At 41.3% G+C, this 26269-nt stretch overlaps 1 protein-coding gene across 1 annotated transcript; it reads right to left on the bottom strand.

The window, feature by feature from the left end:
- Positions 1-2440: 2440 nt before the first annotated feature.
- On the bottom strand, positions 2441-17136 carry LOC125293534 (GTPase IMAP family member 9-like). The gene is made up of 5 exons (XM_048241486.1): positions 16942-17136; positions 5483-5872; positions 4151-4757; positions 3461-4007; positions 2441-3242 (listed from the first exon to the last, which is right to left on the bottom strand). Exons 1-4 carry the CDS (start codon positions 16976-16978, stop codon positions 4004-4006), a joined length of 1038 nt encoding a protein of 345 aa, XP_048097443.1. The 5' UTR covers positions 16979-17136; the 3' UTR covers positions 2441-3242; positions 3461-4003.
- Positions 17137-26269: the final 9133 nt, after the last annotated feature.

Below are 26269 nucleotides of genomic sequence, written 5' to 3'. Positions count from 1 at the left end.
GGGTGAAAACATCACTCCACACACATTCTCTCTGTGGCCATTGTAGTGCTGAATGGCATGGGGAGACACTGGGGCCAGGCTGTTTCCTGATGCAGCCCCGCTGCCTGCTCTTTCCTCTGCCTCAGGATTAGTTCTCACTTGTGTCCTCACGTCACCTCAGCTCGAGGTGTGAGACAGAAAAAGCAGCTGTGGATAGTGACACCCAGTGGCCTTTTGGTGGTACGGCAGGCAAGAGATTATAAGGTCTGCAAGCGCACGTGCAACATTATCCCAGATATTTCAGATTTTAAGTACAGACAGCAGTCGTTTCTTTAGATCTTGTTTAGTCCTACAAGGTACAAAAATTAATTGGTTAACTGATCCAGTATTTATAAGTATATATACTCTTTTGGTCCATGGAGGGAAATTTGGTCTCTGCAGACTGGGAATTAGTGAAACACACACAGCAAAGTGAACACACAGTTTGAAGGTTAATGAGCTGCCTGCATCAGGTCGGGGAAAATTTACTTTACTGAAAAACTTTGAAGGTTAATCTGCATGTCAACAAATGTCAACAAATGTACAGTGAAGCCAGGCCTGGTGTGGCTAATCAGGAGATTTTGAGGGATTGCCATAGCCTGGAAAAATCCAAACTCATTCAGGAAGTGAGTAGAGTCTGGTGACTCATGATTGGATTCCTTTCCAACACTTGCATCACGACGGGCACTAATTTTGAAATCATTGGTCCAGCCTCACCAATCAGATTGATCAGAGATTCCCAACGTTACTTCCACTAAACAGCACAAACCCTCCCCACATACCAATTAGTGGGGCCCTTAATGACATCTTGGGCCCAGGGGTCCAAAAGTTAGCCACTATTGGTTAAATCTTTTTCATTTATTCAGTTATACTTCATCCATAATTTTAATAACATTTCATGTATTTTCTTAATATTCATGACCACCATACCATATAACCCTACCTGTTACCCTAAGCTTGGACCAATCAGAAACGACCGGCCCATACCATTTAACAAAACAGTAATCATCCCCCCAAATAAAGTATTTACAATGGCCATAACAATAAAGAAATCAAAGTAAACATAATAACAATGTTCCCTCACCCACATAATATCATCACATAATCCCAAAAGGAAAAATAAACATTCATAATAAACCAAAATAGATCTGACCCCCCTACCCGAGAAGAATGCTTGTGACCGTGCTTCCGACGGCAGGCAGAAAAACACTCCTCCCACAGCAAGCGCGCTTTTGCTATGGAGAGGCTGGGGCTGAGAAATGGGTGAGTGCTTTGAGGTTTGTGTTTGAAACTAGGTGAGGGAAATACTGGCGAAACAGGTGTGTAAATAAAACATGGTAGTGGGTACCTACACTACATGTTGGCGATGGTGTTTTGTTGCAAAGCATGACGGGGGGGAAATGATTAGTGAATGTGTTTAGCTATCGCGGGCTCTGTGTTTGAAAACGCCAAAAGCGCACCGCTTCCCTAATGACGTTAGCGCAACAAACATTTCCCGACTCCTCCCCCCAAAGTTCAAACACTTCCCCGTTGTCTTTCCCCAATCCCACAGTCATTCAATCACCGTCCATAATCACAACAATGTCCATAAACATTCCGGTGAGATTCGTGTGTGTGTGTGTGTGCTTGTGAACCGAGTCTCTGTCTCTCCTCCCTGCGCAGGCAGAAAATCAAATCTGCCGCGGAAAGTATCAAACACTAACCTGACCGTAGCCAGATGAATGTCGTTCCGCTTAGCTCCGCCTAGCTTCACTCACATCCATCTGGGACCTCTTCCATTGAGAGTGATTTCTCCAACCAACTTTATGGTTTAGCCAATCAGGACGCAGGGCGGGAGTTTCATAGATGTGACATAGCGTAGAAGCGACTGTGAGTCTGTTATTAGCGTCACGGGTTGGCTTCGATGTGAGTGGTTGAAGTAGCACGTCAATAGATGACGGACAAGTGGCTTATTCAATCATATGCAAGCATTTTTTGATTAGGCCCAGCCTTCTGAAGCAACACTTCAATGGATCGGTTCCAGATGGATGAGTGGAGCTAGGCGGAGCGAAATTCATCTGGCTATTGCCAGGTTAATCAAACACACGCTACTCGATAAAGAGTTCCCAGCGTAGCGCGTGAGGAGGGGGAAGTCACCTCCTCACAGTCATATATAAACTATCTGCCACACCAGGGTGACATTATGGGTGTGGGCAGCCATGGCCTACTGGTTAGTGCTTTGGACTTGTAACCGGAGGGTTGCCGGTTTGAACCCCCACAGTAGGCACGGCTGAAGTGCCCTTGAACAAGGCACCTAACCCCTCACTGCTCCCCGAGTGCCGCTGTTGTTGCAGACAGCTCACTGTGCCGAGATTAGAGTGTGCTTCACCTCACTGTATGTTCACTGTGTGCTGAGTATGTTTCACTAATTCACGGATTGGGATAAATGCAGAGACCAAATTTCCCTCATGGGATCAAAAGAGTATATATACTTATACTTATGAAATTGTTGCTCTCTAGAATGAATGGAATATCGGTGTTAGATAATTCAATGCAATATGCGGAGTGATTACTAGCGGTAACAAGTGGGGATGTCCTGGGACACCTGCACTTGTGATGACTCATGGAATGTCTCTCATCCAATCAGAAATGAATAAATAGCTTGACCGGAACTACACTCTTAAAAAGGAAAAGTCAGGGCTATCCAATTGATCAAACCATATTATGTTACAAAGACATAAAAGGGTTTAGTTTTGAATGAAACAACCTTATTGTGTTCAAATAGTCATTGAGTAATCCATTTTTCTAATTGAATCTCGCAAGGTAAGCGTATATACTAGGACAGAAAGGAAAAGAGGGTTTGTCACAATTACTAAACCACAAAACAGGAAATTAGAGACTCATGTTTTTCTTTCGACATATTTTGCCACAGAAATGACTTTATCCAACAGAATCATGTAAGATCAACGTGATGCACCTCAGTACTGAACCAGTAAGGGAATTGAACACACGGGATGCCTTGGTGTTACCATTGCATTGTGTTCCCATTGGGTTTCAGTGTAACTGTATAATGATTGCTATTATTACTTATATATTTAGAGAGAACATGCCTCACCTTGATGGGAGTGTCTTTATAAAGAACCTGATGGAGGTTGGCACCATGGATGTACTCATTAGCAATGAGGATCTGGGTCTTACTTTTGGCTACAGCCATCATCCGCACAATGTGGGGGTGAGACAAACGCCTGAAGAAGATTTAATGTGATCTTTTGTCAATATTTAACAAATGTAAATGAATCATGTTTACAGTGTACTTCCTGTATAAAGGTGATGTTTAGTTTATTGTCGTTGCATGCTTGTACAAATAAAAATAGACTAACTATACAATCTACTGACTGACCAAACAATTATGTTTAAATTACATACATAAAGCCTACAGACACACACACACACACACACTTACAAAGGTATGAGAAACTCATTTGTCATGACTGAACTATCTCCAATAGGGATGATCTTTACAGCAGCAGGAGTTCCCTGGTATGAGCCTTTGTAAACTGCTCCATATGATCCTCTTCCAATGCAATTATCGTTCTTCATGGTTATTGTAGATACATCCACAAAAGTGAACAATTTTAAGGTGGTCTACAAGTAAGAAACCATGTTAAAAGTTGTAGGTAAATGTGCTCTGGTTCTGTGGATCCCAATCGCACCACCTCCATGTGCTCTGGTTCTGTGGATCCCAATCGCACCACCTCCATGTGCTCTGGTTCTGTGGATCCCAGCTCCCATCTCTCCATCTGCAGCCTCCTCTGCTGCCCCCCCTGTGCCATAGCCAGTGCTCTGAGTGGAGCCAGCCATGTTGGGGCCTGTGCCATAGCCAGAACTCTGAGTGGAGGCAGCCATGCTGAGGCGCTTAAAGGGCCTCATGAGCTCAGATATACGTCTCAATACAGCAGAGCCGTATCCAGATGGTCCTCCAGAGCTGTCATCAGGGATGTGTTCTCTAACTACATTGTTATGCATAAATAATGAGCATTTAGTGAACCGATTCTTGCCAAATGTATAGTGGTTAATTTGGTGTGAATAGTGTTCATTCTATGCCATTTGGCTTTTAAAAAGAAAAACATCAAATTAAAACTTATATACTTCCAATCGGGAGGAAACTCCATACTCCGATTCAACTGGAAAGTTTCCTGCCACCATGTCCTCTATCTTGTCCAGCAGCTCTGTCACCTGGCCACCATCCCTCTTCTCATTGTCTACAACATGATACCTGTTCCCACATTTCTCTACAACCCACTGCAGAGCCTCTCCTCCACTCTCAATGTGCTGCTCAATGCTCGTGTCTCCCAGCCAGTTCCCTCTGGTGAACAGCACTATAGTGTGACTCCAGACTCTCTCACCCAGCAGCTCCATGTGTTCCTGCACTGCTCTTCTGAATGCCTCTGTGAATAACCAACTCACATTAATGATCAGGAGTAGAGCATGGGGTCCTGGAGGACACAGAGACACACTGAGGACAATCTCTCCTTTATCCCGTCCAAGAGTTTGCTCTACAGTGAAGTTCCACCATCCTGGTGCCTCCACTACAGTGATGCGTCTACCTGCTGTTTCTCCTTCTCTCCTCACACACTCAGCTGTTCTTCCTGAGGTGCCAAACTCTTCTCTGCCCAGGATGGTGTTTCCTGATGAACTCTTCCCAGCATTTCTGTTTCCCAGCAGCACAACCTTCATGTCAGAAATATGTGGAACTCCACCTGGAAACAGAAAGCATGTAATTCTGTGAAACACACTGAACATCCTCTCTATGTTTTTGTCATCATAGAATTATAATCTATTAAATTAACTTTGGGTGTTTGTGTACGTTTTTAGGTGAGAATGTGCTTGTTTTAGGGGTGTTTGTTGTTACTAGTGTGCGTGTGTGTGTGTGTGCGAATGCATGGCTTGCGTGTGTGTGTGGTGTGCTTGCGTGTGCATGGTTGTGTGTGTGTGTGTGTGTGCATGTGTGTGTGTGTGTGTGTGTGTGTGTGTGTGTGTGTGTGTGTTTATGTGGTTATGTGTGTATGTGTGTGTGTGTGTGTGTGTATGTGTATGTGTGTGTATGTGTGCCTGTGTGTGTGTGTGTGTGTGTGTGTATGTGTGCCTGTGTGTGTATGTGTGCCTGTGTGTGTATGTATATGTGTATGTGTGCCTGTGTGTGTGTGTGTTAAATGAGAAGACAGAGGGTATAGAACAGAGAGATAATAAATGAAGTAGACATGAGTCACACGTAAGTTATATGTACGTGTATGTAAATGTAAATGTGTGTGTGTGTGTGTGTGTGTGTGTGTCTATGTGTGTGTGTGCGCTAAAGAAGAAGACAGAGGGTATAGAACAGAGAGATAATAAATGAAGTAGACATGAGTCACACGTAAGTTATATGTACGTGTATGTAAATCTAAATGTGTCATGTGTAGGTTTGAGAGCTGAAAATGTCTCTCACCTGCTGATGATCTGAGAGTCTGTCTCTGCTTGTGCACCTTCATCTTCCTCTCCTCTGCTCTTCTCTCTGCTTCCTTCTTCTTCTCTTGTAGTTGTTTACAAATATTTCTGTCAAAGTCAAACTGATGGCCCCTGTTTCCTGCCACCATGTCCTCTATCTTGTCCAGCAGCTCTGTCACCTGGCCACCATCCCTCTTCTCATTGTCTACAACATGATACCTGTTCCCACATTTCTCTACAACCCACTGCAGAGCCTCTCCTCCACTCTCAATGTGCTGCTCAATGCTCGTGTCTCCCAGCCAGTCCCCCCATGTGAACAGCACTATAGTGTGACTCCAGACTCTCTCACCCAGCAGCTCCATGTGTTTCTGCACTGCTTTTCTGTGTGTCTCTGTGAATGACGTATCCACATTAATGATCAGGAGTAGTGTTGCACAGTGTATCAATACTAAAAAGGTATCACGATGCCTTCACGCAAAAAACGATACGATTTCCGACGTTTTTAGAATCGATACTTTATTAAAATAATAACATTCTGCGTCAGCTAACGTCAAAGTTCTTTGCCGACAGTCCTCTGCCTTATGGATAAAACAAAAGGTGAAGTGAAATCTGGAACTATATGGGATACATCGGGAGTAGTGAAGGCAAGCCATCAGGGGGAGTAGTGAAGGCAAGCCATTAGGGGGAGTAGTGAAGGCAAGCCATCAGGGGGAGTAGTGAAGGCAAGCCATCAGGTACACAGAGGCCCGTTTGTAAAATATGTGTCAAAGTCATTTATAAGCAGTAGCCTAGGCTACGCATGGCAAAACACCCCGCAGACATATCCCAACATTTTTAAAGAGTTTAAAGAACAACAGGTTAACGAATATGCTATAGAAAACACGACTACATGGTTAGTGCCAAATTTCTTCTCTTCTGGCTAATTTTTTGAGCCTATTGAGAACTATATTTTGCATTTTGTTGTCCAGTGTTTAATGATTGATTGAAATCACACAGTGATTGACGACAGGGTGTGTTATTTGAAGACAAAATTTGCTTTTGCTGCATGTTTAAGTGTTTTGAGAGAGTATGCCTTTTGCAAGCAAAATGTGACATTATGGCAAGAGTGCTTTTGTTCAGACACGAGTGTTACAGTAACTGTTTTGAGAACGTGATGACAGAGTTGACACAAGCATCAAAACGATCGAGAAAAACTGTAGGCCTAATGAAGACCAAGTGGATCCCAGTTTATATTAGCAAGTCAAAGCAGTCGAGAAAAACTGTAATTCGATAGACTGTTACATCCACTTTGGACATGTGTAGGCTATGTAGTGCTTGTAAAGACTGCTCATTGCTTCAAATGAAGATTGCATATGCCCTTTCCTCGTGGGAAGTCCTCCACCCCACCCCCTTGATTAGGGCCACGCCATTAGATTCACTGTAGACGTTGTCAGCGCTGGTCAGAAACCAACCTCTCCCTCCTGCAGAAACTTCCCGACTTCTCAGAGGTCCGTTTTACAAATAATTAGATTATTTATTTTGATTTTATCAACATGATAATGTTGCAGTTAGAGAGAACTGTTGCATTCCGATGGTATAACTGTTGTTCACTTCCTCTTTGTTCTATTTAAAATAGGCTCTTCTTCTTTCTTGTTGGTGCGTAATTCTGCAAACACCAGACGGACGAATTGAAAAATAAGCTACGTTTATATTATCTTTAGGTATGGCCTATTACATGGGCTATTAATAAGAATAACTGCCGGTGATCAGGGTACCACACCCAATAAATGCGCAACAGACTACACCGGTTCATTTTATTCTATTAGTCTGACATCGTTGTATATGAAATACACCCTACACATACACGACCACTTAGTTTCAATTTCAACCGTTTTCATAGGCTAAAACCTGGCAAAACCCAAATAGCGGGTTCCCGAAAACGCTTACCAACTGAGACTGTCCTTTGAAACCCAGACCTACAGGGTACCAAACCTGCACTGTGAAACCCAAGACCAAGGCTAATGGGTATGGCCATCACAGTGCATACTCAACCATAGTAACAGCACACCATCACAGTGCTCATCTCTGGAGGCAGCCTTGAAATCAGTCCAAGGGCTCCACACCTGCAGTTAGGACTCAGTGTTAGTCTCGTCGTAAGCAAGCGGGCTATAGTTGAATGGCCTACTCCAGAACTAGCTGTTGTGAAATTGTTGGAATTTAATTGATTAACACATCACATAAACTGTTACTGAGTGTTGTTGATACACTGAACTTGTGCCCTCGAACCAAATCTGACAGCAAGCAGCTTTGGAGTTTTACATACAGAGGATACATAACTGGCATGCGTGAAGGTAATGGTAAGGTAAAAGGTAATGGTAAGGTAAAAGCAAAACTCCACACACAAAACCAACGACCAAAATGCAAAATGCAGTGTTGAGTATATGTATTCATAGGTCTATAGAAAAATGTATTAGGCTTTATGTATCCATACAAAATGGTACGGTATAACTTGGGGAAACCAAAAAATAGACACAAAAATATGAAACAGTATTTTAAAGCAAAATGTACATAAAGTTCAACGGATTTTTTGGAAATGACTGAACATTCCTTTTTCCAAAGAAAAGTCTCTGTATGTGGTTCTGAAATTCATAGGTCTATAGAAAAAATAGGGCCAGATTAAAAAGGGTCCATACCATTGGTTCTGAACAGGGCCAATAGGGTCCAATAATATATATCTACTGTATTCATAGGCCTATACTAAGGCAATGATTGATGGTGTTCCGTGAAAGTAATGAGTGTTTACACATGTGAAGAGAGAGAGTGAAGCACTGGTGATTTAGTGGCATTTTGATGGGTTGTGTTTGAAAAATGAAATCAAGTTAGGCCTACTTCCTGTTCGATTTTTGTGTGTTAAGTAAAAAATTTGTGTGTGGTGTTTTGCAAAATGTGTTTTAGTCAATTGAAAACTGAGTCAAACACTGAGTTCAATAACAGAACGTATTCTGTTACATTCGATAACAGACAGGTATTTATATATATGTTATTAACATTAATTATAATTATGACCGCCGCTTAGCTAAACGGTCATATAGGATTGTCAAAGCGTTTTTTCGTCATCTACTTCCTGAATTTTTGGTCAACGATACCCGAGACACCGAACCACTGGGGCACATGAAATTTGGTGGGTATGTAGCCCCATTAGACTTTTATGGAAAAATTTTGTTTCGTCCCCGCGGGCCACTCCCCCGCGTGCTGGCCCCCCGAACATAAAAAAGCAGTTTTTCCTTAATAACTACCTGAACCGTGGCACTGAGGATGAAGAATCTTTTATGGTATGTTGGTCTCAAGGGCCCACATCAATCTGGCCCATAATCACCCATTTGTGATTTGCACCCCCTGGTAAAAAATGAAAATGCAATATTATTCTGCTTTAATCGCCCCTATCTTCAGTTAAGATGTTCAGAACTGCACCAAATTTTATGTGTATGATTGACCTGGCATTCTCTGGGGGTATGCCAAGTTTCGTAGAATTTCATCCATGGGGGATCTAAAAAAATTAGGTTTTGTGTACATTTAGTGACTGTACACTCATTGGCCTGTAGATGGCGGTGCACACATATACACATGCTCACACACACAGGCACCCACATACTATCGGTATTAGAACGGCCGATACATAGTTACAAATTTAGTAGCATTAAAAGAAAGCCAAAATAAATATTCATCATCATCATCATGGCTGCATTTCCAGTGTTGGCGATAAGTAGTCGTTTGTCCACTAGATGGCCCATCGTTGCAGTGAGACGTAATTTTGTTGGAAGTTAAAAGTGGGTTGGAAAAACAATGGACGCTTCCTACAAGGACTAGTTTACCGCAGAGAACGTCTAAAAAGGATAGGATGATGTTCACATGAAATGTAATTCCCATTTCTTCTTGAAGCCGAAATAAATCTGAGGATGTTTATCGGACATGCTTGGTTTTTACTGCACGTTAATCTTATAATATCAATAAGGACCTAGGTAATGTTACCGTTAGCGTTGGTTGAGTGATGGAGGCCAATTTGATTGATTGCATTTGTAGAAAACTATAAATGTGGTTATACCAAGCAAATTGATAGCAGCACTGTAATTGTATCTTTCGACTGTCATTTGTTGCACGTGCTACAAAAATCATTCTGTGCAATGGAAGATTTACCAACGTTACACCGGTCTGATAGGCCTACAGTTTTGCCTATACATGCATGAGACTGAGACGCCTGTTTATTTTTGTTTTAAGTGCGTGCAGGGTGTGAGAGGGGAATCAATGTGCTTTGATTCCAGCTTGGTAGTTGTAGTCTGTGAAATTAAAAAGCACGTGTGAAGTATCCAAACAATGACACCTTCATTTCATTATGGCTGCTTTAGCAACACACCTTAAGCTACTGTGTAGTAGTGGGTCCCATTTAGAATCCGACAAACACGGGACGTCCCCCGGACCTCATGCCGACATTCACGATGTCCCCGATTGGTCCCAAACGTCATGTTCTCTAGCGGATGTTCCGTGACCTTATTGACGTCCGAGCAAGTTATCGCTTGTTATTGCGTGACGTCCGTGCAGGATTCTTTTGGGACGCCACCGCCAGGTCCTCGGATGACATTTGCATTTGGTCATTTCAAATACCTCCTAAGGACCCGACAATAACGTTATACCGGGGACATGGGGGGGACGTTTGTTTATTCACACATGGCAGCGGAGTTGAGAGCGCTCTGGCTACCGCCTGCAGGACCATCTTTCAAAGTCGGTGACCATCTCTCAAAGTCTCGTGGACGTCTTTTAGACCTCCCAAACAGAGGTCCGCGGGACGTAAAGGGAACCCTACACAATGTTGAGGAGGTGTTCGCCAGGACACTTAGGGGACGTCGCCAGGACTTTATTTTGTTTACTGGGAAGTGGCTACTTCATTCGCGCTTTCCTTGACTCATGGAGCTGCGTGCATTTTATTACAACTTTTCGCCACGGTATGGCAGTTTAAATCCGCTTGATACTGTAAGGCGTAAGCCATTGGTTTCCAAAGGAGATTTTATTTGTGTCGCCAGCATAGCCTATTGACAATTTATGTTGTAAATAGGCCTACCTTATAAGCCTACCTGTAGCTTAGGGAAGCTAACATCTTTCTATTAGGATCTAGTTTGTTAGTTACAGTTTTGTCATAACTCCTTGATGCATTTTTGCATTTAGAATAGCCAGAGCGTGGATATCTCAATCGGAAAATTAAACAATATCGGGTGCCTATGGACTAGGCTGGGTGAACCCAGCCTGATCTGCCCGCTATTTATTTTTTGATTTCTTAAAAGATTGAGCTTGGTCTGGTGAAAGCCATTAAAATGTGTATGAACAGTCTAGCGACGCATTTCATCAAGGCCCATTTGGACATGTCAGTTATTTGCACCACTGGTTAGATGTAAAACAGCATTTCGTTTCAGACTACTGTTACTTAATTTGTGCATTAACAATAACGTTTCAGACTACTGTTACTTAATTTGTGCATTGACAATAAACTATTACATGAACTAAAGATGACTAAAATCTTATGTAGAAGATGAAACATTCACAAAAAATCCATCCATCCAAAAATGACCTTTGTTTTTGATAGCTGTTGAAAACGGCATGGAACTGACAGAGATGTTTTGTTTTAAATTTAAATAAATAAATAAATAAATAAATAAATAACATTATGCTGATACCTTTTGCTTTTCCCAAATACAATGTAGCCTACAGGTGTAAGTGACCTTTCATCAATCCAGGTGCAATGGATGAACTGTGATGAACTGCCCTATACTTGTAGAGATTTTAAAGGTTTTATAACAATGCTACATCTTCTTTGGCTATTCTACAATCTATTCACCTTTTCAGCACCAGTAGGCTACTTTCTGTGCAGCCGCACACACACACTCAGGCATGCCAAACAAGCATACACAAAAGTTTCAAGAGTGGGGATGGAGTAAAATATGGAGACAAATTGAAGTGTGATTTATTTTTCGAACGGATGTACAGGACTGAGCCGGTCATATTTTGTACCATTTATGCGTACATCTAGTTTCATAAATTGTTATTAAACATTCACGGCTAATTGTACTAATTGTTAAAAGGCCACGTGTAGGCCTTCTCTAAAGCTCACTTTGGATTAAGGGACAGCTACAGTATGGAACTTAAATACATCTGGCGAGAGTCAGGTTATGAGCTTTGAGCCTCATCCGACTTAGGACTTTTCTCGCTTTGTAAAAAGTAGTTTTGATTTTTTCCCCTGTCTGCACTATGTCAAGTATATCCTGATGATATACTATCTTATGCTTAGAGGGCATATAATGCATCACAATAATGTTTGTTTCTTTGTAGTCCATGGCTATACCAGAGATCGATTGCAATGTATCCACTGAAGCAACAAAGTGCACCATACGTAATGTACCAGAATATCATCTCAATGATCCTGATTGTGAACAGAACTGGTCTATCATGGAGGTAGGTGGATATTTAGGGAGCCAAAGGGTCGTGGTCAATCTGCAAGTTTAACAACTGTTTCTTAGTCGTCTAATGTTTGGCTTATTGTATTGTAAGAAATGAATCTACACACCGAAGGACCACCAAGACCCATACATCACCCCAATAGTGTATACACACGCAGGCACACACAAAAGATTTTCTTACTAGTCACAAACTCTTTTTTTGCTAGGGCGACACACCACCAAAGCCATCGCAATGTACCCAGAAAAGAATTGGGACGGCTGTGCTTCCTCTGTCACGCATGACAGCGTGGTTTTGAAGAACCCACACAATCTAACTTGGGGTATGACTTGGCCAATATCAGGCAAGTAGATGCACTCATTTGGGTATTTATTGTTAAATCTCTATATGTATTTATCAAAACACTTAAATTTGATTCATGCCAACTTTATGCCTATTGATGACTTGTTGATTCATTTTCAGGGTGACTATTCTGCATCATATGGTAAGTTCTGAGCTGGCACATGTATTGGACATAATATTGACAAATGTAATCAATTTATATGGCAAACTAAAACTGTAATTTGTTGCTCACGTAACCCCTGTAGGCCTGATACCTCTTGATATCTAAAGAGGATTAAAATGATGCCACCTTAATATTATTTCACTTAAATCGGCTATATATATTTAGCTCAGACTTCATTGAAATTAAAGATATTTTCTGCTCAGTGCGCTGTGTCTAAAATGAACACTTAGCATAGGTTCATATTTTAAAGTTCCAAAATTAAATGAATAGTCCACACAAATGAAACAATGTTCAAACCTCTGCAAATGGATCCATAGGCTATTAATTATAACAAAGAAGACAAATTACACCAAAGTAGCCCTAATCTCACCTTGATAAACATTCATTATAACAAAATAGCATTGCTTCTTAGATAGCTATCATGAAAATACATTGTATCTCAGCAGGCTTGTAGAAAGCATAATCCAGGAAATAGAAGTACCCCATATAACAATATTGATCAAATAGAACTATAATAGAAACAACAGTGTAAACTAGAAAAAACATTTCCTGAAGGAAATACAGTGCATGAAAATGCAAAAATATGATGTAAAATATGAACGATGAATTGCGGCCAATATCAGGCAAGTAGATGCACTCATTTGTGTATTCATTGTTAAATCTCTATGTCTTTATCAAAACACTTAAATTTGATTTATGCCAACTTTAGGCCTATTGATGACTATTGATTGATACAGGGCAGCCGTGGCCCACTGGTTAGCACTCTGGACTTGTAACGGAGGAGGGTTGCGGTTCGAGCCCGACCAGTGGGTCGCGATTGAAGTGCCCTTGAGCAAGGCACCTAACCCTCACTGCTCCCCGAGCCGTTGAAGCAGGCAGCTCACTGCGCCGGGATTAGTGTGTGCTTCACCTCACTGTGTGTTCACTGTGTGCTGTTTGTGTTTCACTAATTCAGGGATTGGGTTAAATGCAGAGACCAAATTTCCCTCACGGGAATCACGGGATCAAAAAAGTATATATATACTATACTATACTATACTGATTCATTTCAGGGTGACTATTCTGCATCATATGGTAAGTTCTGAGCTGGCACATGTATTGGACATAATATTGACAAATGTAATCAATTTATATGGCAAACTAAAACTGTAATTTGTTGCTCACGTAACCCCTTGTAGGCCTGATACCCCTTGATATCTAAAGAGGATTAAAATGACTTCATTGAAATTAAAGATATTTTCTGAACACTGCTCAGTGTCTAAATTAACACTTAGCATAGTATAGTATATACTTTTTTGATCCCATGAGGGAAATTTGGTTTCTGCATTTAACCCAATCGGTTAATTAGTGAAACACAAACAGCACACAGTGAGGTGAAACACACACTAATCCCGGCGCAGTGAGCTGCAACAGCTACAACAGCGGCACTCGGGGAGCAGTTGTAGCAGGCAGGTTAGGTGCCTTGCTCAAGGGCACTTCAGCCGCAGCCCACTGGTCGGGGCTCGAACCGGCAACCCTCCGGTTACAAGTCCAGAGTGCTAACCAGTGGGCCACGGCTGCCCAAATTGTTTTTATGTCAGTACTAGACTGTTTTTCTAAAAACATACACATTTCTAAACTATAATAGCAAAAAGGCGGTAATGGGTTGTTGTAAAGCTTCTTTGGGCAAATGAATAACTAGGCTACTCATTGTGCTGAATTAATACTTTACTCTCTTCCCAATAGGCTGAGACCTTAAGACACGGCTCTGCAAATGGGACACAAAATCACTCGGACCAAAACATGGAAGGACCTCTTCTCATGAAGGCAAATCAGTACTGCTTTTTTATCTGTGGTCATATTATGGAGTCGCATGTCGTAGTGATAAGGCAGAGGCCTTCTAAAGTGCACCCTTTGGTTATAAAATTGAAATGACAAAGTTTTTGCTTTCTTTCCCACAGGTTCCCCAAGCTCCACCATTTCCCCAAGATGTCGGGCTCTGAACAAAATGGCGTCAGTTCTGGGTTTACCATGTGCTTGACGTTTACTTCCTTGCTTTTGGAGTCGTGTCTATGTGTGCATCCTCTGCCTTCTGACACCCTTAAAATCATTCAGAGCACGTCATCATCAAGCAATATGGATCGTTTCAATAACAATCAACCGGCAACTCCCACACTCAGGACTACAAAGTTATTACTCCAAAGTTTTTAAATTTTACTTTAATTTTAAACTTGTCTCAGAAACCAGTTCAGACTCAAGCATGTGTATGTAAACAGTCTGCATTCTATATAGTGTAATTTATGTGCCAATCAAACATGGGTTTATCTGTATAAACACCATGTTATCACCCTTCTGGATGAACCGTATGAGGTACAAGTCAATTTGTTCTGCCACCTGCAGCTTTCCCTGTGCGTTGTGAAACTTTGTTGTAAACATCTAGGGAGTGGGATGTGTGAATGAAACAGCTAGGAAGTGGGATGTGTGAATGAAGGATTATGCACAATTGATCACTTAGGCACACTATTATGCACAATTGATCACTTTGGCACACTATGCAGGTTTTTTAGATTAATATGCAAGTTTTTTAGCTTAATTTACCTTCATTTAACTGCTTCAGAGTCATTGGAATGGTTATATGACATTTTTGGGGTTGAATGGTGGCCGTCTCGCTTCCCCCTAGTGCCTGTGAGCGGAAAAACCACCCTTGCAACTGTGGGCCGGCGGGCCGACGGCCTCAGTGTCAGGAAGTATAAGAGTGTAACGAATTGCTTTACTGCATTCAAATACACATACACGCCAGGCACCGGCTAGAAAAAGGTAGTGATGGAGTTTCTCAGACATTCATCATGACAGAGCCAGCAAAAAAGAAGCAAAAACTGAGAAAACAGTAAGGACATGGCCAATACTGCATGGTTTACCTTTGAAGATCTTTCCAGAAGGTTACCATTTCCTTTATTCCAGTGCCATCTAGTGGACAACATCAAAAGATCTTTTCTGTCTTTACCTTTAAAAAAATCAGTGTGGGCTGAATTTGATTATGTTGATGATAACTGTAATGTTCCTAATGCCACTGTGTGTAGATTTCTCTCATATTCTTTCACATTAACGTCCAAGAAAGTTAGTGTCCAAGTCACCAAGGAATAACTATTTCATAGTATTACTTCACTGAGATGTGTCGTGGTCATGTGAAATATTTGCTGCACAGCTCAATACATTTTCTAGAGGGTGGTCAAATAGCACCTTGTTACCTTGCCTAGTCTTAACTATGACATGTTATGTTTGTCTGTTTGTCTATCTGGAATGTCTGAAAAAGATTTTGGGTTTGGATTTGTGTCAGACTGCAACTCTTGAATGCTGGGATTGATCACTTAAGCACTTATGTCACAACAACTTCCAATATTTTACAAAAGCAGAATTAACAAATCCCACATGGAAAATGTGGAAAAAAAACAAGGCTTGGCCAAGCATGGATATTATGTTTTCTAAATTCTAGTGCCCAATTCTGCACTTGGTAAATGTTGTGTTCTGTACAGACTGGGAGATGAAGAGCTGGTGCTATGAAGTCCTAAAACACTTGAAAATGGTCCCGTTACTGAACTGAATCAGAATTCCACAATTAGTGTACCTGTCACTCTCTGTATGTGCCTCCTATGACACGCACAGTGTGTGTGTGTGTACTGTATGTGTGTGTTTTTTATTGTCTCCTATGTGTTGGTCTGTGTGTGTGTGTGTCTGTACTGTATGTGTGTGTCTGTATGTGTGTTTTTTATTGTCTCCTATGTGTTGGTCTGTGTGTGTGTGTGTGTGTGTGTCTGTATGTGTGTGTGTGTGTGTCTGTATGTGTGTGTTTTTTATTGTCTCCTATGTGTTGGTCTGTGTGTGTGTGTGTGTGTGTGTGTGTCTGTACTGTATGTGTGTGTCTGTATGTGTGTTTTTTATTGTCTCCTATGTGTTGGTCTGTGTGTGTGTGTGTGTGTGTGTGTGTGTCTGTCTGTATGGGTGTGTGTGTGTGTGTGTCTGTATGTGTGTGTGTGTGTGTGTGTCTGTATGTGTGTCTGTATGTGTGTGTGTGTGTGTGTGTGTGTCTGTACTGTATGTGTGTGTGTGAGTGTGTGTCTGTATGTGTGTCTGTCTGTGTGTGTGTGTGTGTGTCTGTACTGTGTGTGTGTGTGTGTGTGTGTGTCTGTATGTGTGTCTGTCTGTGTGTGCGTGTGTGTGTGTGTGTCTGTATTTGTGTGTGTGTGTCTGTATGTGTGTGTCTGTATGTGTGTCTGTCTGTGTGTCTGTGTGTGTGTGTGTGTGTGTCTGTACTGTGTGTGTGTGTGTGTGTGAGTGTGTGTGTGTGTGTGTGTGTGTGTGTGTGTGTGTGTGTGTATGTGTGTGTGTCTGTCTGTGTGTGTGTGTGTATGTGTGTGTCTGTATGTGTATGTGTCTGTACTGTATGTGTGTGTGTCTGTATGTGTGTGTGTGTGTGTGTGTGTGTGTGTGCCTCCTACCTGTTGTTGCACAGTTACCAGCTCCCAGCATATTCATGGTAATCCACAGGCAACATTTGAACTCACTTTACCAGTTCACCCTTTACAACAGTGTCCTGCGCTGTGTGTTTATCCTGCAAACAATAAACAGATGACTGTTCCATCTACTTCAGGACATCTTGTTTGTTGTTGGTCAAAAGCTCCACCTCATACCATGAAGTAGTATGTTAAGATCTAGATGCCAAAAAAGAGATATAAAGAATTCAGCAGATTCCTTTACTTGTTCAGCAGGTCAGAAAGCAAGTCCGAGAAAGAAACAAGAGACAATTACTAAACTATTGTAGGCAGCAATAGTTCCAATAGGAAGCGAAAACAAGTAATCGCACCATGTGATAAGCACCGAAAATGTTGAGGACCCCCACTAGTATGCTGATGAAAGGGAAGTGAAATGGGGAACCTTAGGTCCAAGTCCAGTAATGGTCTAGTCAGTGCTGTCACAGTCCAGTAATGGTCCAGTAATGGTCTAGTCAGTGCTGTCACAGTCCAGTAATGGTCTAGTCAGTGCTGTCACAGTCCAGTAAGGGTCTAGTCAGTGCTGCTGCGGTAAAATTCTCTCACACTGATGTGACTCAATGTGTCAAAGTCCTGATCTGCAGCAGAGCTCACAAATCCCTCCATACGTGTGTTCAGTTGTCTGGTCTGTTCTAAACTACAGTATGGAAGTTTTGGACGTGCCTGAAAAATGCTATTTTTGATAGCTCAGGAGACAAAGATGTGATCAGAGAAACAGGTTTAGACAGACATGAGATCATACGATGGTAAACATATGTGCTAGCTACCTCTGTCCAGCTTTGAACAGTCCTTTTGTCATAGGCTAGTTAATTACACTGCTGAAGATTTTTGCTTGTCAGTGGAGGTAAAATTGAGATACCTAAACATCAGAAAAAGTGTGCATGATTTGTGACTCTCTTGATATCTCCTTACCTGAAGCCACTCACAAATGTATTTCTGGACTAAGGTTTATGTGCAATAGACACCCCCAGACCAGTGACGTCTTGGTGCCGCATTCCTACAGAATGCACCTCTTCACCTTTGTATCATGCCCAAGCTAGATAACGGTGGCTTAGTAGACCAAGCAATAAGATGCTTCACATTTCTATGCATGCAGACAGCCAATACATAACATGTGCCATGTTGTAACATGTGACATTACAGTCATTCTCTACATGATTCCCATCACTTCCTTTTCAAATGATCGGTTCTAAGACAGACTGTCTAGGAGGCAGTTTTACATCAGTTTATGGTTTGATATGTGGTTTTCACACTGGACTGTTCCTGTCTTAAGTAAACGAGAAGATTGTTTCGCCTTCTTAGTTCCTCAATATGTTGATCAGGGGAAGCACTTAAGTTTCAAAAAGCCTAAAAATGAAACCCTCTTCAAATATCATTCTTTATGTTTTTTTTGTTTGCTTGTTTGTTTGTTTGTTTAATCTTTACCATTGAAAAATGTTTTATGGCAACCGGTCACTGACAATTCTTAGATAACACTGGTTAAAGGTGCCCTGCCAGACAAAACCGTGTTAGGTCCACTCCATATGTGTTTGTGCTATGTCCTGAATGTGGAAATAAACAGCTACCTCCTCTGTCAGCTCTAGCCACTGAAAAGAAATACGCAGAGAAATTTGGCCAATTGCAAAAGCTCTTCAGATTGACGTGGAATTGATGAGCTCATTACTATTCATGAGCTTGCCCAGTTGAGACCGTACCCACAAAATTTGTTTAGCTCTTTGGCAGTTTTCGTAGGCCTATGCAAGAATGGCTGAATGTCAACTGACTTGTGCGCTATGCACGAACAGAACTTCAACAATGCATTTTGCCTAAGAACCCAGACTTGAGGATGAAATGGCTTCAGTTTATTTTTTGGAACAATGCTACAGGCTTTGCAAAAAGGTGGTGTTTAAGCCTGGAGCAGTAGGCTACCATCGCAGCAGTCTACGACCAGTGCCTGTAAAATGTTATTGTCAACTCAAGGAAGTGCTATGTTATACAGGTTTAATGAACTCGCTAGATAGCAGGTTTTATTTATGCACATTTGGACAATGCTAGCACTCGCTAGCCAAGCTAAGTTCATGCCATAAAGCTAAAATTAGTTGATAACAGCTACCATCGTGGCAGTCTACGACCAGTGCAGTCCGTAACTAAAACGTTATTGTCAACTCAAGGAAGTGTTATGTTAGCTAAAGTTAGTTGATAAAGGCTGTCATGTTATGGACAAAACCTACTAGCTGTTAGCCAATCAGAGTCAAGCAGCTTAGCTCGTTGAATATTAATGAGAATGGCGCAAATCGAGCTGAGTCTTCATGCAGGCTTTCAATACCACACTAGAATGGCTTGAAACAAGGTAACCAAGGCATGTTTCCCACAAATGTTACAGAGTCCATAGTAGAACTTCAGACATTAGCCTACTACAAAGTAATGAAATACGTGTGGCAGGGCATCTTTAAGTGCAACCCCATTTCTCAAAAAGTTTGAAATAGCCAAAAAGGAACGGTCAAGTAAGAGCAAGGTTTTATAATGATCAGCCTTTTAAAATTATCAATTTAGAGCAGACAGAATGTGCTATTGGAACATAAAATGGATGGTTGCTGATAATGGGCCTTGTAGACTTTTGTAGACATTGCACTAGAAATCAGATCCAGGCTACATCTTCTTAAGTAAACAGGAATAGTTTTTTGATACAACATTACTAACAGTAATACACTTAAAGGCACCCGTTACAGTTTTTTGACCTTAACATAACATTTCCAAAATCATTTTGATGATAACACATAACCACCAAAATTGATGCTGGGCAGACGAGTGTTTAAGTCTCGTGTTTAAGGGCTTACTCACACTATGCCATCCATACCGTACCCGAGTAGCCTACGTTTGTACGTAGAATAACGATTGCAGCCTGTTGTTTGTGTCTATTCTGAGTAGCCATTTGACTGGGTGCTAACGGGTGCATTACTTTGTAGGATGCCAGAACTCTTTTCGTCTGCATGTCGTCATTGATTGCCCTGTCTGTTGTCTTCCAGGTATGTTTGCCTTAGAAAATGTATAAAACCAAGATTTGTCATGTCTCTTATTACTGCATGGTTTATTTCATGTTTTGTATATTGTAACCTATACTATACGATCAAAGTCAAGTGCATTGCTACTACTATTGTAGGCTGTTTACTTCACACTGTATTGAACAAAGAATGTACTGAACAGTATATAGCAGCTTAGAGTATATAGCTTACATTATGCAGCTTACAGTATGTATGAATGTACTGAACAGTATATAGCTTACAGTATGTAGCTTACAGTATATAGCTTACATTATGCAGCTTACAGTATGTATGAATGTACTGAACAGTATATAGCTTACATTATGTAGCTTACAGTATGTATGAATGTACTGAACAGTATATAGCTTACATTATGTAGCTTACAGTATCTATGCATTTTTATTTGTCTCTCACGTTTTGGAAGTCTGGAAAGGGGATGCCAGAACTCTTTTTTGTCTGCATATCCATTGATTGCCCTGTCTGTTGTCTTCCAGACCAGGAATAAATGCTGACAAATCAACTCTTCGCCTCCTCTGCATCACGTCTAGCCATTGCAAGACTTGTTTATTTATTAATCATGTAACTGACTGGTTGAAGTCGGTTACACAGGCACCCATACCAATGTTTCCATAAATATGATTGATGACTGGCACTAATGTGACTGTCAACATGGTGTCTGGCAGTATACCATGTGTCATCAGCCTTGTGAGGCAGATGGACAGTAGAGCTGCTACTCTGGGGCTGGCTAACTTAAGATGAGCTCTTAAGGCTTGCTCATGCTTCCCAACAAAGCGCACTGCATATTTATATCTGGCATTGGTAAGTTTCTTGTGCTCTAAGTCTGGACCCTGCCTGGGTCTACCAGCTATAACCCAGGCTCTATGAGCCATCTAGCAGCTTCTTGATGGCCAGCTACATATTGGTCCAACCAGGCTTGGTGTTCTTAGGCTTTCTGTGGTGGGTGTGTAAAGGTCTACTGGCCTACATAGCCTACCTTGTGCACAGAGAAAGCAAAAGCCAGATGTGTTTTTTATTCATACCATCAGTGTGTAGTTGGCACATTGTGTGCTTATTATTGTGATGGCTTGTGTTTACTGTTTGATACGAAAACACCATTTTTACGAAGGTGTGAAGAGTTAAGCAAGGTGTGTTGGCTTTTGCAAGAGAACTACAATGTTTTTGCTGATTGGGTGAAAGGTTTTCCTATTTGTGTGTATAGAGTTTTGCAAAAAAGCCGTACAAAAAAAGGTACAAAAAATGTGCTTAAGCAATCAGAAAAAACTGTAAGACCCACTGAATTTGGTTGCAGTTCTGCGAGAGTACACTGGAGTGATCGCGGGCGTTTGCAAAATAAATAGACCTCTGAAGTTAGCCAAGTTAGCCTACAAAAAAACTGCCATTTTTGAGATTCGGTATCTTGCGATATATCTTGGGATTTTTCCTATGGAAAATAACATGGGGATTTTGAATTATCGCACCTGTTAAACTCTTGTGGGGATGAAGAAGTCTGAAATGCAGACGTTTTGCTCAACTTACTTTTGTCCTCTGCCTTCGAGTGGCTTTGGTAGGCTACGTTAAGACGGCAAACTTTTTTGCTTACTTAAGAATTTTTGCTGCAACTTGCCATAGGTAGTTAGCTTTAATTAACACTAGGGTGACCATTTCCATAACACCAAAAAGGACATTCTGCGGCGTATGAATAAATTACTATGGTGTACATAGGACTCTGGTATACTCTCATTTACAATACAATTTTGTGTTGTTTAAAGATGATGTTTGTGTAGCTGAATAGGAACAAGTATTAATGAAAAGTCAAAAAGTGTTTGTTCACAGTATTTGTATATGTATTCAATACCTTGACTGCTGTCACGTCATCCGGAGAAATATTCTTTGGACGCCGCCATTGACCGATTTGCGGCTCCCATTGACATTGAACACATGTACACAAAACGTCAATTATGTGCTCAAACTAACGCCGCTGACTTATGCCAGCAACCATTTCACTTTGATAACAAACTACATTTTCTTACAACAATTATACAGCAAAAATAACTGAATTTGGATCAAGCAACGTGGAGAAATCTCGACAGGAAGAAAATTGACGCTGCATGACGGGGAGTGCATTGCATTTCCCCTTGTCCATGAGTCACGTATAGGTAACAGGTAACCTTGGCGGCCGTTATCCCTTACTTGTCAGAGCAAAAACATACCTTCATATTACAACACAATTTATAAAGGAACAAAGTTTAAAAAGAAAAACACAATACATCAGAGGGATTACACAAATAGAGGGAGAGCAGATAGCTCAAAGTCAAAGTCAAAGTCTGCTTTATTGTCAATTTCTTCACATGTCAAGACATACAAAGAGATCGAAATTACGTTTCCCACTATCCCACGGTGGAGACAAGACATATTTTACCAATTAGGTCCACAGACAAACATAACATTCAAGTAAACAATATAAAAAGTAAATATAAGAAGGCACATACAATGAAGAAAATAAGAGCAGCAAAATTTGAGTTGAAAATGTGCAATTGTGCATACAGTAGACAGTCAATATAATAGTGCAAAAGTCAGGCCAATAAATGGCTGAGGTAGTTTTGTTTGACCTAAGTATGCAAGTGGCATAGTGGTGCAAGTTATGTAAGAGCAGCAGAAGTGTGTTCAGAAGTGTTTTCAGGACAACAGGACAACAACAACAAGTTGCAAAGTGTGCAAGTGTACAAGTGGAGTAGTGCAAGTGGAGTAGTGCAAGGCAGCCATTGTGGGTCCAAAGTCCAGGATGTTATGTAGCTGAGGGTGGAGGGGGGGAGAGAGTTCAGCATCCTAACAGCCTGGTGTATGAAGCTGTTGGTGAGTCTGGTGGTGCGGGAGCGCAGGCTTCTGTACCTCTTCCCAGAGGGCAGTAGATCAAACAAATTGTGAGCGGGGTGACTTGCATCACTCACAATTGTGGTCGCCTTGCGGGTGAGGTGGGTGGTGTAAATGTCCTTCAGGGAGGGGAGTGAAGCACCAATAATCCTTCCAGCTGTGTTCACTATGCGCTGCAGGGCTTTCCTGTTGTATTCAGTGCAGCTTCCGCCCCACACAGCGATACAGCTGGAGAGGATGCTCTCAATGGTGCCTCGGTAGAATGTGGTCATGATGGCTGGTGGAGCACTTGCTCGCCTGAGTTTCCGCAGGAAGTAGAGGCGGCGCTGAGCTTTCTTCGCCAGTGATGCAGTGTTGGTGGTCCAGGAGAGGTCTTCACTGATGTGCACCCCCAGGAATTTGGTGCTGCTCACTCTCTCCACCACAGCACCGTCGATGGTCAGTGGCAGGTGTTGGGTGTGACCTCTCCGGAAGTCAACAACAATCTCCTTGGTCTTGCTGACGTTCAGTAGGAGGTTGTTGTCCCTGCACCACGTGGTCAGAAGGTCGACCTCCAACCTGTATTGAGTCTCGTCGCCCTTGGTGAGGAGACCCACCAGAGTTGTGTCGTCAGCAAATTTCACTATGTGGTTGTTGCTGTAGGTTGCAGTGCAGTCATGCGTCAGCAGGGTGAAGAGCAGCGGACTGAGCACACAGCCTTGAGGGGCCCCCGTGCTCAGTGTGATGCTGCTTGAGATATTATTGCCAACACGTACTAGTAGGCATTTGTTAGGCATTTGTTAGGATTTGGATATCCTTTCAGTATCGAGTATCAAAATATTTATGGCAGGTATTGTATCGAAGTCATAATTTTGGTATTGTGACAACACTATGCCAGAGCCACTCTGTTTTCTAGATGTCGAGGATCGGAGGCACTACCACCAACAAGTGATGCAGCTCAATGGCATATAAGAAGAGCACATTATCAAGCTCTAGTATGGAGGCAGGCACACATACCAAATCCAGTGTTAAAGTAGACTAGAAGTAAAATGTTTTTTACTTGTCGGTTGTTGCTAACGGTAGATGCAGTTCTGCATTAGGCTTATTCCTGCTATCTAAGTTCATATGTACTGTAGGATATATTCTGAGTTGAAGGTTATATGTGCAACTTGTTATTGTGATGAAATGCATTAAACACCACATGAGGGACTCACTATGCCAACAATAAAAATATGGTTGTGTTTTGATTAGAGTTTCCGAGTTTATTACATGTTAACTGTAATCATGTTCCCATTAAATATGTTAATAAACTATAGTATGGGTTCTTTAATGCTCAAACATGTATTTAGAGAACACTTTTATTTGGTTTTAGTGATTACTTTTGAAATCAACCCAATTTAGGGAAAAATAAGCTAAAACAATCGCTATTTTATTTTAAAGGCTTAGAACTCAGAATTGAGCTTGGTAAACAAAATATTCAGAATCAGCACCCTCAAATTAGGTAAGAAGGGTGGTTTACCAACTTTTCCTCAAATTTGCCGTCAGAAGTTCTCTTCTGTGAAGCTGCTCTCCCTCTAAAATAATTAGTAAGAATTCTTCTACCGTACAAGATTTCTTAATGTCCTGTTAAATTAAATATTTTATAGCGCTATTGCGCTGCACGGCCACCAGATTATGCAATTTCACTGCTTGCTTTTACATTCAAATGCCGCCATCTAGTGGCCTAAAATATGTAATGTAGCCCATTAAATTTATTAGAAAAGCAGCGACTGTTGAATAATCTTGTACTTCCTTGTCAATTATTCGTGTAATCCATCTGATATGTTGTGTTTTTCTTTTTAAACTTTGTTCCTTTATAAATTGTGGGGTATCATTAGGGTACGTTTTGGAATGTCATTACTCTGACGTTTCACATTAAACGACCACAAATTTAAGCAATGGGCATTCTTAGGGGCTGACACTTTGCGTCAAATTTCTCCTCACTACTTAAGGCAAGTTCTGTTATTCTTGTTCTATATATGTTGTACCAAAATGTAGTTTATTATCAAAGTGAAATGGTTGCTGGCATAAGTCAGTGGCGTTAGTTTACCACATAATTGACGTTTTGTTTACACTGTCAATGGGAGCCGGAAATCGGTAAATAGTGGTGACCAAAGATTATTTCTCCGGATAGCGAGACAGCGGTAATACCTAGTGGCGTTCAAAAACTGACCACGGAGATGAATCTTTTAAAGTGCAGAGTGCCACAAAGCATAACATGTGTGGACTTGAATGTAAAAACAAATAACAGGTAACATACATAACTAGACTGCATTTCTGGCGGGAACTGCGAAAGTGTGCTTGCCCTGGTCCGGTCACCAACGTGAGCAGACAGTGACATACGCTATGCTGAACCTGGCTTGATCCAAGCATTCTAACAGTGCCTTTCAGTGTTGGAGCAGTGGCAATACCTCAAAAGCTCTATTAAACTATTGCCTTGCGGGTTGAATGCGATTAGTTGGATTTTACCTTTGGCCTGTCTTCGAATTTAGCTTCTATGACTGAGATCAAATCAATAAAATAAAATGACAGCAGTGATTGGCTGCAAAAAAATAAATAATGTCACGCTTGCCTTCTCAAACTGGGCTATCAGGTAACCTACAGAGGAATTGAAATTATGAAATATGACCAAGGCATTAAAAGCTGCTTGTTTGTCAGGATACTTTTTTCACTGATTTATTTTAAAAAAAAATATGAGCTATGAGTGTGAATGTTATATATTCCATCCCACAAATTATGTTTTACTGGTTTATTTGACAAATAATCTATATGGATTTGCTCTATAAAGACCTTTATGTCTGTTTGGGATTGTTTTGTTGCCGGGGTTGTTTTGAGAGCCTATTGATGTAGCCTATCCCAGAATAAAGGAATACTTCATATTACTCTAAACCACCGCCAAATTTTTAGTTTCAACTGTATCAACTGTATACAATTTTGGTCTACTGTCTACACTATATTTCTTTGACCTGTCTCTGTATGTTTCATCACCAGACTTTTCTATACTTTGCCTCACATTGCAACACAGCTCAGATCTTTGGTTGCTATTGAAGGCCAGTTGTTCTAAATGGATGGTTGCTATGGCCAAAGGCCAGTTCTATTTCTGCCGCTGTCAAGCGGGCATATCGTAGAATTCTGATTAACCTTATCTTATTTAAAACATCTCTATTTTACTTAGCCCACTTCCATACAGTGGGTCCCATTAAGAAGTGGCCACTTCCTGCACGCATGAAGTTTACCGTGATTCACACAGCAGCATTATTAAATTAATCTGTCACCATACGCCTATGCCTACGCTTTGCAAAGAAAACATTTTAATTTGATTCACATGAAACGTTACATTTCATGTACATGTTGACAATGAGTAGGCT

Source organism: Alosa alosa, chromosome 4 (assembly GCF_017589495.1).
Source record: "Alosa alosa isolate M-15738 ecotype Scorff River chromosome 4, AALO_Geno_1.1, whole genome shotgun sequence".
In the NCBI taxonomy this organism is placed as follows: domain Eukaryota; kingdom Metazoa; phylum Chordata; class Actinopteri; order Clupeiformes; family Clupeidae; genus Alosa; species Alosa alosa.
The sequence above is the reverse complement of the archived record's forward strand: the minus strand, read 5'-3'. Positions and strand labels throughout refer to the sequence as shown.